This window comes from Leptidea sinapis, chromosome 4 (genome assembly GCF_905404315.1).
Source record: "Leptidea sinapis chromosome 4, ilLepSina1.1, whole genome shotgun sequence".
NCBI lineage: Eukaryota > Metazoa > Arthropoda > Insecta > Lepidoptera > Pieridae > Leptidea > Leptidea sinapis.
The window spans coordinates 12,550,689-12,575,504 of record NC_066268.1 but is presented as its reverse complement, the minus strand read 5'-3'; the positions used below and the strand labels follow the sequence as shown (position 1 = coordinate 12,575,504).

Here is a 24,816-nt window from a genome sequence, read left to right as displayed (position 1 = left end):
GTCTGTCAATGGGAGGACGTATAGCTTACCAGCGATAGAAGTTTGTATGGAAATTGCAATTCACGCGTCCCAATATAAGGCGATAAGAATGACAGCTAATTACTGACAGTAGAAGGTATTAATTTATCTCTATCTGTAGATAGTATATTGGGAACGGCGGTAAGTGATAGTCCAATGCTATCTCTCGATAGGTTATTCAAATGTAAGTAAGCTTAGAAATGATAGATTTGTCTACCTCTAGTAAGTTAAACTAAGGATAGATAAGTTATTGGAAACGGCCGCTTTCAAACAGCTTTCAATCAAGGACAAGTGCTATCTATCTGTTAATTACGACGGAGATCTTCTTCCCTTTTGAAACGTATGTTACTGTATGCATCTAACTATGTATTAAATATTTATTAGAAAGCTACTTATTTTCGAAAGGTTATTTGGCCGCGCGCCGAGTAACCGACCGATATTGACAAATAACTAATGACGTTACCAGTGTTAGCAACGTCAATCGGAGAGTACGTTGAAACTGATATTGAAATGCAAGTAAGAACATAGTATGTGACTTCCTATCTCTAGTAGACTATTCGCCCTCTCAACAATAGATAGACACTTCCGTAATGTATAGGTTATTGAAAAGTAGTTAAGTGTAAAAGTATAGATATGTCTACCTCTAGTAAGTTAAACTAAGGATTGATAGGTTATTGAAAACGGCCGTTAGATAATATATATACGTATAGATAGAATGTGACAGTTTTGAACACGTCGATAAAACCTAACAGCAAGAGGCTTTATGTAGAACAATAAATTATCTTAGAGAAAAAGTATTAAAATTCTACGTAAGTCTATTCGATTTGATGTTAGCTACACACATAAAAATTATACATTGATATAAATTTGGATAATATAAATAAATACCTGAATTTTTTTCTTCTGGTTAATTTTGCTTAGTTATGTCTTACACAAATTCGACAAGTGTTTCGCCCCTACACGAGGCATCTTTAGGATACCGAATCTAGTCTTGTCTTCTATAAACAAATTTGTAATAATTCTGGTGAAACGTATTAAATTTAATAACATTTTGTGATTTGTAAAATGTCTAAAAGAAAAATCTTACTTATAAGTATTTTCTAGTGCCTATGTGCAAAAACATTTCGAAAAGTGCACTAGATAGAGTATTTTTCTAGTTCCAAGAGACTCAACTATCCGAGCAAAGTGGTGTGAACAGTAACCATTTGACCGCGTGCAACACAGAGCTGCTCGTTGCTTCATTGTATTTCTTCTACCGTATTTATCAAGGGTAGTGTTTCAAAGAGCTGTTTGACTTGATTCCTGCTGCCGAATTCCACCTTTGCACGACAAGCCACAAATCAGGATGTCATCCCCACCATTTGTCCGTCCACAGTGTGATTTTAAAGGAACTTTCTACGTCGTACAACCAAGTTGCTTAATGAGCGTCCTTGTGCGGTTTTTCCAGGAGGATACGACATGGGTACCTTCCAAACTAGTGCGTACACTTTTTTAAAGTCATTAGAATCACAACGCTCTTGTGATTCCTCTGGTGTTGCAGTAGAATTTGGGTGGTGGTGATCACTTAACATTGATAACTTGTGATTAACATCAGGTAACCGGTACGCTCGTTTGTCCTCTCTTCCATAAAAAAAGCAACGAACAACCATCATCATTCCTACCTACAAGCGTCTCGCACTGAACCTTCTTCTTACTCAGTCGCGCGCTCCAAGGAGGTAAGATGTATTCGGCTAGTAAATAACTTACCTAATGCCACAAAAAAGTAATAATAATATAGCTTGACAAACTCTCATACAATATTTTTATACTACTTAAAAGGAGGACGTTATCCAATCAGTGTCAAAAGTAGATATATATTTTTGTAGATTAGAATCATCAGAACGCTTAGGTATGTACCTTTAAAATTATGTTTTTATGCATTGAAAATGCTAGAAGTGTTCAATTGAGATCGCATGGGCGGATGTTGTTAGATTAGAATGCAGAAATATGAATTTATGCTCATGCAGAAAAAGATGTTAGTACCTAAGTACCTACATCATTGACACGAATATTTCAATTTTCTAATCCATCTCCTCAGACTTTAAACTAGTTTAAACAAAGTTACTCTGACTCCCATAGAGCTACAAAACAGTGGAAATATGGTCAACAAGACATGTGACGTTATAAATAAATAAAAATACAGTACATAAGTACCTAACTACGTGCTAAAACGTATGATATAACTACCTACTCAATTTAAACGTATAACTAGTTATGTTCTGTTTTCCTGTTACATTAGTTCTGTCTAGACAGACGCAACCATTAATTCCTTGTGAGCTAATCTGCAGCATCATAACAGGTAAAAATTCAGAATCGTTTGGCAGGAGTAGGTTGTTGAGGAGGGAGTGTCCCCTACACCTCGACTAGCGATGAAAGAGGATGGCGCGCCTGTCCCGCCATCCCCTAACCTAACCTAACCTGTCCGAGTCGGTGTATGACTCAAGTCTGAAGCTCGCTTTTACATCCTAAGTTTTTCTAGTATTGTCTAATATACGCCCACAATAACTAAGTACACTAACTTTCTTCTGAGCACATTTGTAGGTTATTATAAAAGTAAACACATGATATTATGTTGAAAATGGCATCCTGGAGTCAATTCTTGAGAGTCGACCTCTCGATTTCAAAGACGAGTGATCAATGTTTAACTATCAAACACGTAAGTAAGGGGAGTATAGACCACCAAGCATAAAAGTACCATAGAGTGACCCTAGAAATTTAATGATCTTACTTCCTTATCGCACTTAAACAAAATTATGTATGCCATCCTGCTCTCATAGTAATATTGCATTCTTTTTTCTATATTTTATCCATTTTGAGTGGCATTATTTATAGAAGTATATTTTCTTTTAACGCCAATGGTATTGTTTTAATCAGGAACCAAAGAAGATGTAAAAACTACGTAATGAGACGGGGCTGCCTAAGTAAAAATTGATATTTAGTTTATTATGAAACTTGTAATAATTCCACATAAGTTTGAAAACGAACTGTTGCTTAGAACATAGTGGATTTTGTCTATCTCCATTTTTACAAGATTATTGCCGTCATCTGTCAATCTATCAATGACTTCACGTTTCATACAATCGAGTGAATCGCTTTTATCTTAGAGACTTCGCTAGGCTGTCAGGGACCTCTACCAAATACAACACCTTTCTTCCTCAAACTCCTGCCAAACGCTTGCAAATCCAACCCTCCTTTTTTGTGATAGTGAAAAGTACCTCAAGGATATAAAGTTCTTCGATGTGGCAAAGTACTTAACAAAGTAGATTCGAATATTGTATGATCTAGTGTCACTCGTGCTAGCTAGTGGATTGCGACAAATGCTAAATGTCATTACGACAACTGACAAATGACAGCTAGTAAATATAAATACACATACATACACATAAATATGTCATAATCATCTGATCACTGATGCTTCCTTGACTTTTGTGTTCAATACAAAAATAGTAACTAAACAGTTCTGATAAACAATCTAAATGTTATATTTTACTAGTGTGAGTTGAGCGAGCAGTGTGAACGAAATGTTTTATTTATAATGATCTACATTTTAATTATGCTAGCCACTTACTGTGCAACGTAGCGCGTCATTGAGCAGTGCGATATGTTGAACATACATAAATTATGGCTCTTTTCCTCACTGTGTGTTATTGTTTTTGTAGTTCTTTACTTCCAGTCCGAAGTAGCCCGTTTGGAGGACAACTATTATCGCAAATTTGGTAAGCTAGAATACAATTTCAAACCCTTCCTCCAAATTCAAAACCTATGTTTGACAAAACAAATGCAGCACAAAATCCGTTTCTACACCGCAAAGTTTTGAAGGATAATAAAAATTTAAAATCATCGTATTTCCCACTTATCATACTACTTATTTTTTGTCTTATTATTTGTTTTAGAATATAAACTTTTACAAGCACGTACCGAATCTCGTCAGTTTGATCCAAAACAGCCAGAGATATATGATGATGACTTAGTTGTAATCTACAATAGGGTACCTAAGACTGGATCAACAAGTTTTGTTGGTGTTGCATATGATCTTTGTAAGAGGAATCATTTCAAAGTGTTGCATATCAATATAACAGCAAACATGCATGTTATGTCGCTAAGTAACCAGTATAAATTTGCTCAAAATGTGACCAAATGGAGAGAGGTGAAGCCTGCTTTATATCATGGGCATATGGCATTTCTTAACTTTGATCGGTGAGTATAACAAGTTACAAATGCATCGAATGTAGAATGCTATATCTAAGAATAAATTATTGATCAAGTTTATATAACAGTCTTACTTTTAAGTTTAATTACATTGGATATTACTTTTAACTATTATCACACTATTTAAGTATCAAATCACACTATTTTTTTTATGGAATAGGAGGACAAACGAATGTACGGGTCACCTGTTGTTAAGTGATCACTGCCGCCCACAATCTCTTGCAACACTGGAGGAATCACAGGAAGTTTGCCGGCCTTTAAGGAAGGTGTACACACTTTTTTTGAAGGTACCCATGTTGTGTCGTCCCGGAAACACCGCACGAGGAAGTTCATTCCACAGCGTGGTACGTGGAAGAAAGCTCCTTGGAAACCGCACTGTGGAAGACCTCCACACATCCAGATGATGAGGATGATATTCTAACTTGTGGCGTGTTGTGCGAAGGTGGAATTTCCGCCTTTTGCAAAATTTAGATAAATGAATTATGAAATGAACTATTTCTATTACTATTATTTTCCTTAATTTTAACAGTATTAATGTTACTTATAAAACCTTTACTTAACCAAAATTATAATTTGTAGATATTATTGTGAAAATGAATATATTATCTGTATTTGAATCGTAAAACCTTTTTATCTTTCACAGGCTGGGAACATACTCTAAACCAATATTTATTAATCTTATAAGGAAGCCATTAGACAGGCTTGTTTCATACTATTACTTTCTACGGCATGGTGACAACTTTAGACCACATTTAGTGAGGAAAAAGCATGGTGATAAAATGGTAAGTTGGATATCTTGTACAACTTAGCTTTTTGGTATGGGGTGCAAATATACATGTGTTTTTTTTTTTTAATTCATGGTATTTCTTACCTCTTTTGGATTTGATAGTTTTGTGCTTAACTATCCTGTATAAATACACCACACTGCAATAATTTTTTATTTTTATAAGGATTAAGAATTGTGATGAAATGTTGTATTAAAAATGAAAAGCATGGAAAAATCAGGCCCATTAATCCAATTTACTATACTCTATTTCATGTATTTACAGAATTAGTCATAATATATCCCAATTGTACAGTCTATATTATTAGTAAATAGGTAATAATAAAATTCTTGCTCTTGTAAGAGCATCATGCTCAGTCGTTTTGGAGGAGCTTGGTAACAAACACCACAACACGAGAATTTTATATATTAGATGTACATATATATAAAGATAGACCTACACCTCAGCCACAAGTCTCGGGCACTGTTTGGCGTTGCTTGCTCTATCACATGTTGGAATATTTAGAAGTTTGGTTCTCTCAAGTCCTATTGAAATTCTTCTAGATAGGGAGAGTACAGCAAAAGTACTTGCTCAACCAAAGTATGTCCCAGCACCCAAACAGTTAATCCACCAAATTTAAGCAAGTTTGTCTCACATATGTAAGAACTTGAACTAGTTACATTACTTTTGAAAAAGATCATTTAATTCTGAGTGTAGCAAAATATATTTAATATATTTGGAATATCATGTACTAGGACCTTGACCTATATGGTCTTATGGAGTAGAGTTGGAGGATATAATACAACCTTTCCAATCCAATGTTTTACTAACAATAAACAATGCACCATAGCAAATTACTAATTGCAAGTTGCATCAGGACATTAATATTATGCCAACAACTGAAGAAACTTTAAAAAAAAAAAGAAACTCCTTGAAAAGTGTGTCCACTGTTCACAGTCTTCCTTCAGGAACGCAACAGATCCAGGTGATGGAGATGATATACTATCTTGTGGTGTGTCGTGCGAAGGTAGAATTCGCCGGTAGAAATCAGATCAAACAGCTTTTCGGAACCCTCTCCGTGATAAATGCAGTAGAAGTCACAATGAAGTGACGTCTATACGCAACGCCTAGGGATCTAGCCGTTTACCGAGCACCCAGCAGCTCTGCGTTGCACGTGGGCAAATGGTTCGAGCTGTTTTTGGGTGTGCCAGACCAGAGATGACAGCAATGCTCCATATATGGCCGGACCTACGCTTGTTTGGCTTGAAGCATTGTCGTGCTCTTTATATGACCTCCAGTTTCTTCGAAGCCAGTCAAGAAAAGGTTTACTTGGACAAGGTTTATTTTACCCCATTCCGCGACATATTTAAGTGAGGACTCGAAGGAAGAAACAAATTTCTTCATTACCCGTGATACGGCATGTCTAGTGCTGTCCGCATACAAATGCATTTTGGAGTCGTCCACCATATTGATATGTAGAAGAAACAGTGTTGGATATGGATAGCACACAGATTTGGGGAACTCCAGTGTTCACGGGCTTCGGGTTTGAGCAATAACCGTGGACTACGGCATGTATGCTGTGCCCAGTGAGGACGCTGGTGGTCTACTTGCATGGACTCTCGGGAAGCCCAAATTATGTTTTACAGAAGAGCCTTGTGCCATACACGACGGGCACACGTTCTAAGCACAATTGGAAAAATGTCATCCGGCCCGCCCGACTTCCTTACGTCCAACGAAAACAGAGTTCGCCGAACAGTTTTCTGTCTTAACTGTAATTCAGGCATAGAGCTCTAACACCGCGGGATGGTCGGCGGTGTTTATCCGTTGTCGAGAAGAGCAAGGCTTTCTCTTTTTCCGTATGGGCCAGGTTGTCATTTCTGACGTGCAGCGGCTGGTTGATGTTACTTTCAACAACGCCCAGAATTTGTGTGTTCCAGTACGGTAACTTGAAAGCTGCTCGCCCATTTTGACGAGCGACGTGCTTAAATTTCGCACGGGTGATTATCCGCTTAAAGAATCTTGATGCACGGTTATATTCCCTCTTTAGAACTTTGCAGTTCGGATCTTTTGTGCTCATCGATGCAACCCAGTCAGCTACATGGCTGTGATCTGCCACTCATTGGTACTACAAACTCGGTATGAAAATATGAAACTATCGCATATTAGCAAATCTTATGTTTAAAGGGAGGAACTCAACAAACTTCCTTGCAATCTGATGAAAACGACTCTCACCTTCAAAAAAATCTATCTCTTGTTCTGCGCTTTCTCGGCTCAGGCTGATTGGGACACTTATTCGTGCGTGCAGCCGGCGTTAATCTATAGTAATATTATAAAGAGGAAAGATTTGATTGTTTGTTTGCATTGAATAGGCTTCGCAACTACTGAACCGATTTGAATAATTCTTTCACTGTTGGGAAGCTACATTATCCCCGGGTGTTATAGGCTATATTACATTTTCAAAAAATTAGGGATCCCCACTAAAAGTCCAGTAACCCAAGGTGTAGAAGAAGAAGTTATCACTTCAAAAAAATGTGCTAAATATTTCTCTGAAACTTAACTGTTAATTTTAATAATTCACACATATGATTTATTTGTTACATTGCAGACATTTGATGAATGTGTAGAAAAGGGCCAGCCGGACTGTGACCCGAGCAACATGTGGCTCCAGGTGCCATTCTTCTGTGGACACGCTGCTCAGTGCTGGTTAGTTATTCATTTCCTCAACTTGAACTAACTCTTAAAATGACCAATCAAATTGCTCAATTACGACAGTATAACATCAGTGTTGTTTAAGCTTGTTGTATAGCGCATAGCGTATAGAGCATGGGGATTCGATTTTAATAAAACACAATACACATATTGCTTGAAGTAAGATAGATAAGAAAAACCTGTTATGAGTATTAATGACAAAAGTATGGTACCTTAGTACAAAAAAAAAACCTTTGTTTATTAATGAAGCAGCACAATGAAAAAAAAAGTATCTAACAAAAGACAACATAAACAAAGGTATAATTTTTACCACAATCATACAACAATTAATAATGGCATTTAATTTTTTATAACTAAAACTGACGAGACGTGTATTCGCGATTAAAAGACAGCATTAAAATTCCATAATTCCGCGTCTGTCACGAACTTATAATAAACAGTACGCTGAATTTGACGTATTTCACTTATCAAAAATTAAGTTAAAAGCAGAAATAATAGCATCATCGTAAAAAATAATAATAATAGGTAACGCAGCACTCACACACAGTCCACACACCACCCACTCACACACACACACACACACACACACACACACACACACACACACACAGACACGCGCGCGCGCTATTGTAATCTTTTATTTGTTAGTATAAATAGTATATTTTTAACTCTATTCTGTTAATATATGATTACTTTTTAAAATTTAAAATTTATGTAATCCTTTGTAGTTTTATGTAAAACCTAGATTAAGATTGTAAAAATAGTTGTTGTGTACGCTATTGATTACGTAAATAAATAAATAAATAAGTAACATCAAAAAAATAATAATTAGTTTAATACTTTTTGAGTAGACAGACAGACGCGGAGGGGGTGCTCAGTGTTGGAAGCGTAAATATAAATAAGTTTACGTTTATAACAGACAATAGTTTAGAATATTTATAATAATATAAGGATTTGAAAGAGTATTCGATGTGATATAAAAACGAGGCGTGTATTTGGAAATAACAATCAGTATAACTCTTAACTTAAATCAATCCCACAGGAAAGTTACAAAATTCGATTTATTCCTGATATGGGTTTTGATTTTATTGGTTGGATTTTAATTACACCCCATGCTTTTAAAAAGCCAACATTAAAACACCCAATGTCCTAATAACCATTACATTATCGAAACGAGTGTTGTAATGAAATTCAGTACAACATAACAACACTCGTTTGGATGATGTAATGGTTACTAGGACTGGCTTTTTTAATGTTAGCAGTAAGCTAACTGTTTCAGAATCTTTTATAGAGGATTCATATTATGGGTGTAGATAAAGTCTTATATGCAACTGTTGATAATTAGGTATTAAATCACTCATGTGATACTATTATTACCACCACCCACGTTCATGTTTATATACCCCTTATTACACAACAGGTGCATATTTTTTTTTAAAGATTATTACTCATATTATTGAAAACACTCCAATAATTAACATGTTTGCAGGAAACCAGGCAACAAATGGGCATTAGAACAAGCGAAGCACAATCTTGTAAACCATTACTTGTTAGTGGGTGTTACAGAAGAAATGGCTGACTTCATATCAGTACTAGAAGCAGTACTGCCTAGGTTATTCAAAGGAGCCTCAGAACATTATCTCAACAGTAACAAATCGCATTTGAGACAAACTAGCTCGAAACTCGAACCGACACAAGACACAGTTAAAAAAATACAACAGTCTGACATTTGGAAAATGGAGAATGAGTTGTACGAGTTTGCGTATGAGCATTTTAAATTTGTAAAACGGAAAGTTCTCGCAAAGGATGGCATTGGCCAGACATATTTTTATGAGAAGATTCGGCCTAAATGAATCCAACGAATACTTATTGCAAACAATTTGTACCTGCAATATTTTCTTGTACGCTTTCTAGACAAATTTATTAAATAATAAAAAAAAAATATATGCTTAACTCTATGCCATTTTCGTGGATTGCCATCTTTTAGAAAGAATTTATATATAAATATATAAAAAAGAACTATTTGATATAATTATATCAATTAATTCTTAATAATCGAATACCGATCTTTATTTACGACATAAGAAAAATATCAAATTAACTCAAATTGTAATCTATTATGAGACATAGATAATTTAATTTGTGGTATAAAAACGCCCTAAAGCATTTTATTTTCTCTGCTGTGCGGTGATAGTAATGTAATGAACTGATAAATGATGAAACCACAGTTTCGATAATGTATTAGTAGAAAATTTTAAATTGTGGTATATTAAAGGAGAAAAAAGATATTATGGCAATTATTTGTCAAATTTTAAAAGAAAATAATATTTGTTTATATTGAATGTTATTAATACAGCGTACATCCCATATACTAAGTGTAATTGACCTTCCCTTCACCTTCAAAATATGGTAGAACTGTATGTTTGACTAGAATGAAGTCCGCGCATATTAAAGCCATAAAAAGGATAGCATAGCTTTTATTTTTGCCAGTTGCTTCACAATCATGATAAAGGAAAATGGACTGTATTATTGTCTTTCAATTAACACTTTAAAACGCGAAGAAAATTATGAGGATATGAACCAAGTGTTTTGCAGACAAGGCTCTTTCCATTCTGATGTAGTGTGCGCGGAGTTCATAATTTTTCTAGTACGTGGATAGATAATGAATTATCTAGTTTAAAATTATACGTTATTAGAAAATATATGTGAAGTGTTTGTGGTTCGCTGACTTGATTTTTTTTAGGACTTTTTGAGACTAGGGTTATGTCTTCATACTGTTACTACTAGTCTGTGCCGTATGGTGTAATGATCATTCCATTTAAATCTACTTTTGTAGTATTGTTTTTATTGAATTTTAATGTTTTAATTAATTGGTTATTTGTATAAGTGTTTTTAAACGGTTGTTAATATTGATGTACCTACTAATAATATTGTTATTTATAAAATATCCTTTTTTGTACTTATTTAATCGATTTTTAACGTATTTGTATATTTTGCTAACATATTAATTTATGATAGAAGTTTAAAGATTAAAATTGTTCTAACAATTTTTAATGAATCTAATGGCCTATAGTTTTAAGATCTTAATTTATTAAAAGACATTGTATTACATATTTTTAGGTACTAAATTAGTGTTGTAGTTTGCAAACTGACTGGTGTATTACTATTTATATTTCCGACATTAGTACTATGAACTAATGATTTTTAATAATTAATAACGTCTATATTTTATATTAGCTACAGCTTATACCTAACCCTGTTAAGTTTAATCTCAAAAGATATTATGGTGTTGATAATATAGCAGGCCAGTACGTCAGAAGCGCCTTTACTTAGCGCCGACTTGTAAGTAAAGTGCTTGCCTTATGAAATGTATATGTCACTGTAAAAGCCTTTGTATTAGTCAATCTTAAGTTTAGAATTTATCTGAAATTACCTAATTAACCGGTTAAAGCCTGCTTGAAGTTACCTAATTCACGGTAAAATTATACCTGAAACTACTTAACTAACCAGTTAAATGTTACCTCAAATTACCTACTTAACCAATTAAATCCCAAGTACTTCGTATTACCTTATTAACCGGTCAAATCCTACTTGATATTACCTGATTAACCGGATACATGATTTTAAATACCTATTTAACCGGTTACATTACCTTATTAACCTGGTTATCCTTCCAGCAATTGTCTTATAGTCAATGAACCAGTTAGTTTAATTTTACCTAAAATAAGTTATTAACCGGTTAAATCATACTTCAAATTACCTTATTAACCGGATACATCTTACCTGAAATCACCTGATTAACCGTTTTAATCCTACCAGAAATATATCGCTGCATCACTGAAAAATGTCTGGAAAAAAACCAGAAAGTATATTGCGCGTTCATAGACTTGGAAAAGGCATATGATAGGGTGAATAGAAAGGAATTATGGAAGGTCTTATCTATGTATGGGTTGGACAATTTTCTGATAAGGGCTCTGAAATCTCTGTACAGGGATTCTCAAGCCTGTGTTCGTGTTAATGGTGCCTATACGGGCTGGTTTGATATCTCCAAAGGTGTCAGACAGGGTTGTGTAGCGTCGCCTTGGTTGTTCAACCTATTCATGGATAGATGCATGAATGATGTGAGAGAAATGCAATGTGGAATCAATATGGAAGGGTTGTGTGTTAAGTGCCTCTTGTACGCCGATGATCAAGTCATTTTTTCATCATCGGTAAATGATTGACTGTTTGAACGGGAGCTTTAAAGAGAGAGGTTTGAAAGTAAATGCAAGAAAGACGAAAGTGATGGTATTTGAGAAGGATGAAAGGTTGACTGAGTGTACTATCACGATTGAAGATGAAAGGGTAGAACAAGTTACAGAATTCGTATATTTGGGTAGCATGTTTACAAGAGACGGAAGATATGAAGGTGATATTGAAAGGAGAGTGACTGCGGGAAATTGTGTGAATGGAGCGCTGCATGCCTTTATAAACGGTAAGACTGTGCCAATAGAAGCGCGAATGGCTGTACATAATGGAGTGCTTGTCGCCACGTTAATGTATGGAAGTGAGAGTTGGGTATGGCAGAAGAAGCATAAAAGCAGAATTAACGCAGTTGAAATGCGATCACTGCGTAGTATGTGTGGGGTAAGACTGACTGATAGAATTCCGAATGCGGTAATACGAGCGCGCTGTGGTTTGAAAGAGGATGTTGTGACAAGGACTGAAAAAGGAATGCTTAAATGGTTTGGACACGTGGAGCGAATGAGTGAAGAAAGAATGACGCATCAAATATATAAGGCAAGTGTGTGTGGGCAAGCCGGTCGCGGGAGACCTCGTAGAACATTCGTCGATCAAATTGGGGACGTTTTGAGAAAAGGAGAGGTCCGAAGCACCCGCAACCGGCGAGCATGTATGAAAAGAGTAATGAATGTAGAGGAAGCGCGTGAGGTTTGTAAGGATAGAAGCAAATGGCATTCTATTGTCTCTGCCTACCCCGACGGGAACAAGGCGTGAGTATGTGTGTGTCAGAAATATATAATTAACTGGTTAAATTATACCTGAAATTACGTAACAAACCGGCTAATTCCTACCTGAACTTAACTAACCAACCGCTTAAATATGCACTGCAGGCTTTTACAGTAACTACATCAAATTGTATTAAGATTACTTTGCAACAATTTGTCAAAGTATTATATTACGGCGTATGAGGTCTTTCACGAGGGCAGAAATCTTTGCGTGCATAATGATTACGTCAAATCAATGCAGGAACAATACAGGTCGCAACTTGTCGACAAGGAGTCGCGAACCATCGCTGTAAAGAGCTGTTACGCCGCATTCGACGGCGAACAGCGCTGTACGCGGCGGAACAGCGCCGAACGCTCTATAGCATTCGCATAATAAAAACACATTTATCCTCATTTTATGCTGGTTTGCCGCGAAAGCAGAATGGACGCGGAAAGCTGAATCGAGGCGTACACGTGTCCATACAAAATTGTTGTTTTCTATGGACAAAAGCTGAAAAGAGCTGAATAAGTGCGCGTAGTCCCTTATACATCTCTCTAACTCTAAGTATATGATTGGTTGACAGACGTCCTTATACACCGTATACTGTTAGTATTTTACTGGAATAGTATTGTTCAGCTTTCGTATTGTTATTAAAATTCTAGCCGACAATTCTATTTCTTGTAATTTTGATTTTTTATGAGATTAAGGGACGAGACGAGCAGTGCCGCTCTGGATTATTGTAAAACCCAAAAATTCTGAGCGGCACTACAACTGCGCTCGTCACCTTGAGACTTATATTGTCAAGTCTCATTTGCACAGTAATTTCACTAGCTACGGCGCCCTTCCGATCGAAACACTGCTTACACATTACAGCTTCACAGCAGAAGTAGGCGCCGTTGTGGTACCCATAATCTAGCCCATAGTTTCTCAACCTTATTTTGCTCACCGCCAACTTTGAGAATATGTTTCTTTATTTTACTTTAGTGCGTGATTAGCGTGTATTTTTTTTTTGCCTTTTTAGACTATATTTTTTAATCTACCCACGCCCCATCTGCGCCATCTCAATGCCCCCTAATTTTCTCTGGGTCTTTTATTGCCCCCCCGAAAGTCTCAAACGTCCACAAGGGGGCGTCAACACCCACGTAGAGAACCTATGATCTAGCCGATACGCCCTGATAATCTCCAATAAACGAAACTTTTGAATATCTAGTCTATCATATGAGTTTTTTTAACTACACCAGATTTTTATCATTATACATTTTCAACAACTGCCGTTAGCTCAATGTTAGAAATGGGAAATAAGCTAAGCTATAGCGTAAATAAACATTCTCGTATATTATATTATTTGTGAACTTTTATAATATATGACTCTATATTAAGATCTGTGTAATAAATAGCAAATGGATCCATGTATTCCCCTGAGATAGCAGGTTATCAACTGTAAAGTAGATCCTGTAGATGAAGCCACAACCTGAGAGTTGAACAAAGCAAACAAAATTTTATAACGAGGCGGTACTCGAACGGTTAGCTCAGTTGGTTAGAGCACCGGCACGGAACGCCGGAGGTCGTGGGTTCGAATCCCGCATCGTTCATAAAATTTTGTTTTTCAAATTTTATTTGTGTATTCATCCTAGAAGTGAGGGTTATCACTTTAAAAAAACATAACATATTGTCTGTATTTTTAGTATTAACATTAATTTTTGGGCTTGAACCTGTTCGTGTTTTGCTGTCGGTACATTTTGTTTTTCAAGCGCTCAATAAAGTCGTTGAGGACCTATGTATTGTAAATAAACATACACGGCCTTACAAATAAACTTGGTATAAAGTTTTGCCTGAGAATAAACCAAGAATATGTATACAAATAGAGATATTGCTTCATCATCATCCCGAAGACGTCCACTGCTGGACAAAGGCCACCCCCGAAGATTTCCATGCCGATCGGTCCTGCGCTGTCCTCATCATGACATTTTACTTAAGATTGGTTTGACGACCTGTATAGCCGAGTGCTTAGCGATCCTAATTACTAAGCTTGAGGTCCCGGGCTCGAATCCCGGTAGGTGCAAGCATTTATATGATGAATATGTATGTTTGTTTCCGAGTCATGGATGTTTATATGTATTTATGTATTTATATATGTTTAAGTAAGTATATTGTATTAAATATATCGTTGTCTTGCAACCCATAACACAGGCTATATATGCCTAATTTGGGGCAAGATAATTTGTGTAAAAAGTGTGTCAATATTATTATTATTCGAACGGATAACGTTTCCCGCGTTTATTTGCTGCCTGTCATTCGGAAAATTTCAGAATTATCATTGTATTGAAAGTGTCAGCGATATAGTCAACATTTCGCATATTCTGGGTTTATTCACAGGTATAACTTGAAACCAAGTTTATTTGTAAGGCCGTTAATATATAATATTATTTCCACAGATCGTTGCAAAGTAGTTTGCAAGTTAGAACCGACCACATGGTAGGAGAATTTATTTGAAACGTCTGAACAAATATAATTAAAAAAGTGACGTGTTATTCCCATGTTAAGTAATAAATTTATATAGATGTTATAAATGAAGACATAATTGGAACTGATGTACTTATTTTACGCTTTAATTGTTAATATTACCTAGTGCTGTGTACACACCTACTTGAACCCATGGAAAATTTCGTTACGAATTATTTTTAGTATAATTTTTAATAGTGAATTTGTCGTGAATTTAATAAATACATAAAGAATCTCATGAGATGAAGCATTTTTAGATCTCTAATAGTAATAAAAAAAGTACTTTTTATGAATGGCTTATGGTACTTTCGGCCAATTTAACTGCTTTGTAATGAATACTCAAAATTGTTTTTTTTTTTTTAATTTTTTAAAGTTAAATTAAAAAGAAAATGACACAAAAGCCCGTACACCCAAAACGCCGTTGTTATGAGAGAATGTGGGCAGCGGTAATCACTTAACATAAGGTTGGCTCGTTTGTCCAAAACCAGTTTCTATTTGTTTTAATATTGCTTGCAATCTATTAATTACTACTAAACTTCTGTATTGCGACTACTGTTATTGGCGTTTAAATTTGGTGACATTTTTATTTAATTTAAATATGTACCTAAATTGAAACTTCACAATTGAAACATAGTAAACAGAACTTAGAGAACACTCACCCTAAGGCCAGTAACGCATCTTTACAATCTAGTATTACGGATGTCCTTGAGTGGTTGCTTATAAATAACACCGCTTTATTAAATTTAGTTTCAAAATTTAAATCAAATACCGCTTTAGAAATTCTATCTAATATATAAAATTCTCGTGTCATGGTGTTAAACATTGAACTCCTCCGAAACGGCTTGACCGATTCTTAGAAATTTTGAATGCATATTTTTCATCCCCCTATTTTTTTTTTAATTTTTTTGACATTTTTTTTTTATTTATTTGATTATGACTCAAATTTTCACCTATCTACGATTAACAGTTACTTTTGTATCGCGATTTTAATATCGGCAATACAACGTTTGCTGGGTCAGCTAGTAGCTTATAAAATTATTAACTTTTCCCTGAACTGCTCATTTAAGAATGGATGGAGTTGTTAAATGGTTCAAAATTTGTATTAATTAGATTTATAGGCTGTAACTAACTCAACTAGGTGTGTACATAGATGAATTGTGTTTTCTTTAAGATAATTACATGTTATTGTTACAAAACAAACTCTGTGTCCAACATTATGCACTAGTTGTTCAAGCAATCCTTATTATATTAATAAAATTGCATTTTTATGTGAGTCTTGTGTTTTTTTACGCCTTAATAATATTATCGTCAAACACGGATGTTTATGTTCGACGAACTTCATTTTCACCCGTTTTTAGACGTCTGATTTTCTTGAAAATTTGCACAAATAGTAAGAACCGATGGGAAAATAATTTTGGTTCAATCAACACATAATAATATATATGAAACTGAGACTTCTTATAAACAATCACCAAATTTTGATGTATTTATTATTAAAATAAATATTTTTCATAGAAAAGGAGGACGAACGAGCGTACAGGTCACCTAGTGTTACATTCTCTTGCACACCAGAGGAATGACAGGAGCGTTGCCGGCCTTTAAGGAAGGTGTACGCGCTTTTTTTGAAGGTACGTGATCACCGTCGCCCACATTCTCCTGCAACACCAGAGGAATTACTGGAGCGTTTCCGGCCTTTAAGGAAGGTGTACGCGCCTTTTTTGAAGGTACCCATGTCGTATCGTCGCGGAAATATCCCACAGCGTTGTAGTACGTGGTAGAAAGCTCCTTGATCGCACTGTGGAGGACCGCTACACAACCAGATGGTGGGGATGATATCCTAATTTGTGGCGTGTCGTGCGTATTTATTGTACGCATACCACGTATAGATTCAGAAATATTAGATTTTTCAGTTGGGCAACTATAGTGAGAGCAGATCTTACAGCGGCGTGCGATGTTATTACGTCACACGGCCATTTTGCGTCGTATGAAATATTTAATAATACGGAAACAAATTTGATTGAAACTTTAAAACTAGTTTGATTGTATAGTAACAAAAACAAGTGAAGTTCTAGGCATATAACCTATACAAATATATCAAGTTACTAGTGATTTATAGTTGCACTCACCGTTGGCTGTGATAGAAAGTATGGAGTATCCGTAGCCTTTGGCTACGCTGTTTGCGATGTAGTGGAAATATATAACCTAGTGGCTTTGCGGTACATACTAAAGTCGTTTGTGCCAGTGCGTATGCTACATAATTATTCAACGTCGTAGCGTATAACTATATACCTTTACTGCATCGTTTGCGACTCTCCGGGAAAGTGGATCTTGTATCGCAGTGCTACGTTCTAGCTACGCCGTTTGCTACAAAGTGGGGACATATTGTGCTACATCGATTAAACTACTCCGTTTGCACAAAAACTGGGTTATTACAATTTAGTGCTGTAGCGGAATTTCCTCTGCCTTCACCGTTTGCGAAAATTTTGTAACGCAGCATCAACGTTTTCTTTGGTGACTGCAGTTTTTGGACGACCTTGACGGGATCATCACTGAGCTTGACACGTCCACGTTGAAATTCAGCAAACCAGCGATAAATTGTGGTTTTGGATGGGGCATCACCAAATGCAGAAATCATCCGGTCAACACACTGTTTTTGTGATAAACCACTTCGAAAGTCATAATAAATCATCGCTCTAGAATTTTCCCAAGTCAATTCCATTTTCTCAACGACTAAACAAGTTTGAAAAGACCTTGTGACAAGACCGAGAATATTTTTTTAAATAAATAAATGGTATTCGATTATTAAAACCAAGGAGTTTTCAATTAAAAAGATTTTAATATGACAGGATTAGTGGAAATATTCCATTCCCGATACTTTTAGTTAGTGCAGCCCTCGTGTTACTACAACTTCTGCACGGGGGTGGGAAGATACGAGAAGAAGAGAACGAAGAAGGACGGTTATGTGTCATAGAGCAACAGAGTAGAGTAGGTTGGTCAACCATGAAATCCGCTTTTTGCTTTGTCTCCGTTTTCCTTAATTATATGGACCTAGAATGCTTCATTTCGCTAAAACTAACTGCAGAATCTAGTACCAGCACAATGAAGGCCTCAAGACCTTCTATAATCCGGTAAAAAGTTAAAAGGGGGAAAGAATCGAAATATTTATTTACCACAGGGAGTGACAATAACATAACATATTGCAACAACACTTGGTTAACATGAAGCTACATCAGTTCGTAAAGGGGTTTTGACATGGAGAGAAGAACTGATAAGAAACTCCCAGACCATCTTTTAAATCATATAACAACTTAGCCTATTTAATATAATATTATTACAATTTTAAATGGCCTACGCAGAACTAGCCAATAACCATGCATCATTATACACTATGCCTTCTTTGTCAAAGAAGATTTAATATAATTCTTGAATATGTGCTCAGTGAGCCCTAGTATAATGTCTGGTATTCAACGGCCGTTCCCAATATACTATCTACAGTTAGAGATAAATTACTACCTTCTACTGTATTTAATTAGCTGTCAATAATTTAAAGCTCTCCCAATATACCCGATAAGTCATTCTTATCGCCTTATATTGGGATGAGTGACTTGCAATTTCCATACAAACTTCTATCGCTGGTAAAGCTATACGTCCTCCCATTGACAGACAGCGTGTACGGATAAGGTGAGTTACCGTCGATAAGTTTATTGGGACAGAAAAGTCAACGATAGTTCCGATTTTTATCTCAAGTAAGAAATAGACTGAATATTGGGAACTTACGAGGAATTTAATAAGTTAGCTAGTCTTTGGGTGTTAGGTCGAAGACGAGTCGTGAATATAGTTTTGTGTTATGTCACGAATCATATCATATTGTTGTATAATTTGTACCAAAATGTATAAACTATTCCCGGACATTACGCCTCCAACGTTTTTAGCCCCTAAGTTTTGCTTACGCGTACGATTTTTATTAAAAAGAGCGAAAATTTATTGAAGTAGGCGTTACTTTGCGGAAATCCATAATTATTAAAATGATTTGAGTTTTCTTTAGTGTTAATTCCGCCAATTTAAACAAAGCCGCAAAAAAGAGCGGCTTCCGGCTCATTTGATTCAGTCTCGTGCCAGATTTTGGCGAGACAGCACGTCCTGAGGATGCCTCGTGTAGAGGCGAAACACGTGTCAAATTGTTTAAAGACAAATATTGGCGGAATTAACACTAAAGGAAACTCAAATCATTTGTATAAAATGAGCACAAAAAAAGAATGTTGGAAGAGCTTCTTGCGCCGCTTCTTGTCTCTTAGAGCGCCATTTGTTTCCGAAGCGATAGTAGTATTTAGTATATTAGAAATGACATCAAAAAGAATTCTAAAGGAATCAATTTTGAGAAAATAAATGCCTTTTTGCATTTTGATGACGCATAGTCCAAAAATCTTGGAATTTATGTACAACTTTGGAGTTGGCTTGTCATGAACTGAATATTAAAACAACATCTGCTACTTACATTACTTATCTCATAAAAACCGATTACATTTCTAATAAAAAACAAAAATATCTCCGTACCTATATCTTTATTAACAAACATTTATACTAGTAAGACATACTGTTTGTCCACAATAATATTCAAGACTTGCAGGTTATTATTAAACCTTATTTCGGTTTGTTTATGTTTACATTTTTAATCTAATAACCATAATTGATACAAGATTCCATATAATTTTACTATAAAAAGTGTCCGTATGCAACATGATAAACATCTAAGGCCTTATTGTAAATAATATCTTACCTACCTACTTATTATAAATAAGTAACGGACTGCATCTGCAGATCTTTTAACGGCGGTTTTCAATCAAGGTAGACAAATCTATCCTTTTACGCTAACTTCAATTTCAATAACCTATTGACAGATAGCATTAACACACAACATAACTATCGATAGATAAGATCTTGTCATTAAACGGTGACAGCAATGTAAGTTAAACTAAGAATAGATAGGTTATTGAAAACGGCCGAATGCATTCTAAATTACATTCAGTGGACTATATACTATAACGGTAATACACAAACAATTAATGTTAAAACAGCTAATATTCCTTCTTTCTACTTTCACAGGAAACTTTGTAATTACAATTAATTAACAAATTAATATTAATAACTATATACGAAATACCCGACAATCCCTTTCAGCTGTTGAGTAAGGGCCTTCGAACGTACCTACAACTATATTTGCATCCTATACATTAAACAATAAACGCACATTTTGTTCTATTTGATTTTATTTACAAGCTGAACCAACAGACACTGTTCTGTAAACAGAAAAAAAATATGAGGGAAGTATTCGAGAATAATGTAGTCTAAAGCCATCGGTAATGTTTAATAATATTTAATTAAGTAGTTTAATTCGTAAAGTAAAAGTTAGTGAAAAATGAAATAGTCTTATACATTTTTGCTAGAAGGTATAAAGTATCGACCTAAGTGTAGGTACTTACAGCCTTAGATAATTTATACGTCTGGATAGTTTCTTGCTGTTAGACAACCGATAAAAACAGGCCAGGAATATTAGTTTAGTGTGCGTGACAAGCTACGTCTTACACTAGCAATTTGTATGACACTTTATGTTAGTGTGCGTGAATTACTTAAAACAGAGATTAGTTCTGAAGTCTATTTTTTTTCGACGTTTTCACAGCTGTCATAGTCTATCTAGACGTATAAATGATCAAAGTTTATAGCATTGATATTTATTTTTATTTTTAGATATACTTTTACACAAATTATCTTGCCCCAAACTAGGCATAGCCTGTACTTCTATGTGTACAAGACAACTATAATATATTTAATACACTATTATTATATGTATATTATATACTTACTTAAACATACATAAATACATATAAACATCCATGACTCGGAAACAAACATCTATATTCGTCATATAAATGGTTGCACCTACCGGGATTCAAACCCGGAACCTCTAACTTGTAGTCAGGGTCACTAACCACTGGGCTATAGGATATAGCATTATAGAAAGGTGAGTATCTTTATTCAACGATAAAAGCAACGTCTAATGTCTAATAACAGATCTTAAATGCGTTAATTATAGATAAAATACGTTTCAAGTTAGTTTGAAGCAGCCTGTAATACATTTATAACGGACACCATAATTATTAAAACACAGGTGTGTTATTATTACAATACTTATAGCTAAGTTTTCTGAACGTACCAATTATGGTACGCTTCGTTGAATAAGATATGACACATCGGCCTCGTTCGCTTCTTTAAAATTAACCACCCCGACCCTAATTGTTTCACAACTTATGCCCTTAAACAAATACCTCAAACCAAATTGCATACAATAATTGGGTAGGGTAGAGCAGTTGATTCATTCAGGGGCGTTACGTACAATGTGTCATCCATCCTTTTCAATTAAACTGCAAATGAGAGTGATAGCATATGTTGTCGCTTATCGTTTGAAAATACTCAGTCGCGTGCGAGAATTACAAGTGGCCGGACGTCCCGAAATGCACGTCCTCTACGAAATATTAGCAGAAATGCTGTTTCGGAGGCATAATTTTCGAATAATAGAAAAAGTGTCTATCATTTAAAAATTTAATACAATGAGTTAATTTTCTTAATTTTTAAAGTTTTTGTTTGAATTGTTTTTAGAGGTGCAAGGTCACGTCCTTCAATCGATAAACAATTATTATATACGTGACCACATATTGTCACGATTGTGTTTTTATGTTTATATATGCCATACTTATCACGTGCCAACTCACAATATTAAGATATTAAGTTCGTAATTGGACGAATTATACAAAAACTTTCTTCATGGAATATGGGCATCTGCTTAGACACTGGTAAGTACGTAATACCAGGTTTGGCGCCAAAATTTACTGGCATTAATGGCACATATTATATTTATGACATAGCCTTCCTGTGGGACGTCTAGAGTGGCTTCTTGGAAGGCATTCACCACCTCTTCAGGGTTTGTATATCGTTAGGTAAATAAAAAGAAATCATATGATGCCAGGTCCAAACTGAGTGATGGAGACGTCATCAGTTCTCTGTTTGAAGCCTTCAATACTTATTTGTTACCTTAGCGGAATGTGATGATGCGTTGTCGTGATAAAGAAAAGCTTAGGACTGCTGGTCAAGCTCGTATTTACACACCAATGTGCAATAACTATCTTTTGGTTTCCGAACGCTACTGTTATGCACAGATTTGCCGAATAAGGAAGCAACCATTTTCTTTCGTTGGCAAATCTTTAAAAGGAAAGACCAATTCCGCCGATTGGCATTCATTCAAGTTTAAAACAATATACACAGGTTTCGCCGGTGATAATAATAAATAAATCTAATGACTCTCCCCCGTTATATTTTTTTAATCATCTTACTACACTACTCTACACATAGTAACTTGTTTCTGGTTATTCGTTAAATCATGCAATATCCATAGAGTACAAACCCTGCATTTTAAATAAAAAAAATCTTCCGATGCTTCGAATTTCCATGCAGAATACTAATTCCTAATACAATAATAACTTGCTGACATGTAATTTTTTATCAGTTTCAATCAGTGTACACGAACACGCTGTCAATATTTTTCTCGGTAACAGGAATCGCCAGTGAACTTCACGAAAATCATTATAGATTGTTTACGTTTTAATTTTTTTTATGATAATAAGGGACGAGACGAGCGAGACGTTCAGCTGATGGTAATTGATACGCCATGCCCATTACAATGCAGTGTCGCTCAGGATTCTCAAAAAGTCGAAAAATTCTGAGTGGCACTACAATTGCGCTCGTCACCTTGAGACATAAGATGTTAAGCCTCATTTGCCCAGTGATTTCACTAGCTGCCGCGCCCTTCAGACCGAAACACAGTAATGCTTACACATTACTGCTTCACGGCAGAAATTGGCGCCGTTGTGGTACCCATAATCTAGCCGGCTTTAGTTTAATAAATAAGTAAGCTAGTTTTAATTTACCGTACAAGCTCTATGGTTCATTATCAAACTCAACTCATCTCCTGACTCCTGGTGTTGCGGATGTCAATATGTGGTTCCCTCACAATTTGCCATCCCGTGAGCCTTGCCACTTATATAAAAAAACGTCAAGTGCCAATGGCGACAAGTCTGAGGCTACTTTCTTGTTGAATTAAGTGACAATGAAAATTGAAAAAAAAAATGTACGAATATTTCCTAAAGATAAGATTTCCATTTTCATACACCTTAATTGCTTTTTAAATAATTGTCTTACAAATTGAAAGTAAGAAAGAAAAATATATTTATTTACGTTATTATACATTCTGATTATAGTTCTTTTTTTTTTATGGAATAGGAGGACAAACGAGCGTACGGGTCACCTGGTGTTAAGTGATCACCGCCGCCCACATTCTCTTGCAACACCAGAGGAATCACAAGAGCGTTGCCGGCCTTTAAGGAAGGTGTACGCGCTTTTTTTGAAGGTACCCATGTCGTACTGTCCCGGAAACACCGCACAAGGAAGCTCATTCCATAGCTTTGTAGTACGAGGGAGAAAGCTCCTTGAAAACCGCACTGTAGAGAACCGCCACACATCCAGATGGTGGGGATGAAATCCTAACTTGTGGCGTGTCGTGCGAAGTTGGAATTCGGCGGCAGGAATCAGGTTAAACAGCTCTTCGGAACACTCCCCGTGATAGATGCGGTAGAACACACACAATGAAGCGACGTCTCTACGCAACGCCAAGAGATCCAGCCGTTCACAGAGCACTGAGTCCCCGACAATTCTTAAAGTTATAATATTCTAATTATGATCTAATGACGCCAATGGGCCCCGAACTCAGCATAGTTGTGGTTTCGAAAGAATTCACAACGCTGGTCTTCCGTGGAAACCCAGAGAGCGCTACTAACGCGCAGTGATATCACACGAAGGTTTACAAACTATTAATTCTCTATGACAACAGAGCACAAAAAATAGTGAAACTAGGATCTAAAATTAAAACTAAAGCAATTAATTTATTTTTTCCGTAACAATACAATTAAACTTGAATTAAACTTGCCATTGCCACACAACACAATCTTATTTTTTTTAAATATTTTACATTGATTTTTGGACATTCATGAGATATTCCTTGTATTTTAATTTTTTTTTTATGGAATAGGAGGACAAACGAGCGTACGGGTCACCTGTTGTTAAGTGATCACCGCCGCCCACAATCTCTTGCAACACCAGAGGAATCACAGGAGCGTTGCCGGCCTTTGTATTTTAATTTAAATAGCCCTAAACTAACGCAGTTCTGTATGGGAGGCGGGTTATTATTCCAACACTTCGTGGCCAAATGGCCAGTGCAGCAACTTTTAGTATGGATGGCCTCTTATAATGACTCAATGTAAAAAACTGCTTGGCACACCAAACCATAGAATTACATATTACTAGCGGAGATATAGCAAAATAGAAAAGAACAGCGAATCTATTGTGACTGTAAGCGAATTTAATTGACAAGTCGTAAACAGTCAGCCACGCTTGGCCTTAGCTCCTTAGTATACTGAATATAAAATCACTAGCTAATGCACACTGACAAATTAGTCACGGACTATCGGGATGTCATCACCGC

The 24,816-nt window shown here is 35.7% G+C and overlaps 2 protein-coding genes across 2 annotated transcripts in view; both read left to right on the top strand.

The window, feature by feature from the left end:
• Positions 1 to 3,464: 3,464 nt before the first annotated feature.
• LOC126979917 (heparin sulfate O-sulfotransferase) lies at positions 3,465 to 10,207 on the top strand. Its single transcript, XM_050829512.1, has 5 exons — positions 3,465 to 3,773; positions 3,951 to 4,254; positions 4,910 to 5,048; positions 7,636 to 7,733; positions 9,229 to 10,207. The coding sequence occupies exons 1-5, from the start codon at positions 3,659 to 3,661 to the stop codon at positions 9,590 to 9,592; spliced, it is 1,020 nt and encodes a 339-aa protein (XP_050685469.1). The 5' UTR covers positions 3,465 to 3,658; the 3' UTR covers positions 9,593 to 10,207.
• An 11,528-nt stretch (positions 10,208 to 21,735) lies between these two features.
• The window catches only part of LOC126979893 (uncharacterized), a 60,688-nt gene continuing 57,607 nt past the window's right edge, over positions 21,736 to 24,816 (top strand). Inside the window, exon 1 of the mRNA XM_050829470.1 lies at positions 21,736 to 22,075. Within this exon, the coding sequence (XP_050685427.1) occupies positions 22,054 to 22,075 (22 nt within the window). The 5' untranslated portion in view covers positions 21,736 to 22,053. The remainder of the gene's footprint in view (positions 22,076 to 24,816) is intronic.

What these genes read in the sequence shown, in the direction of transcription:
- LOC126979917 (XM_050829512.1), top strand. Translation starts at nt 3,659, where the DNA reads ATGTTGAACATACATAAATTATGGCTCTTTTCCTCACTGTGTGTTATT. An exon ending in CAACTATTATCGCAAATTTG is followed by an intron (nt 3,774 to 3,950) that starts GTAAGCTAGAAT and finishes TATTTGTTTTAG; the next exon opens with AATATAAACTTTTACAAGCA. An exon ending in GGACACGCTGCTCAGTGCTG is followed by an intron (nt 7,734 to 9,228) that starts GTTAGTTATTCA and finishes ACATGTTTGCAG; the next exon opens with GAAACCAGGCAACAAATGGG.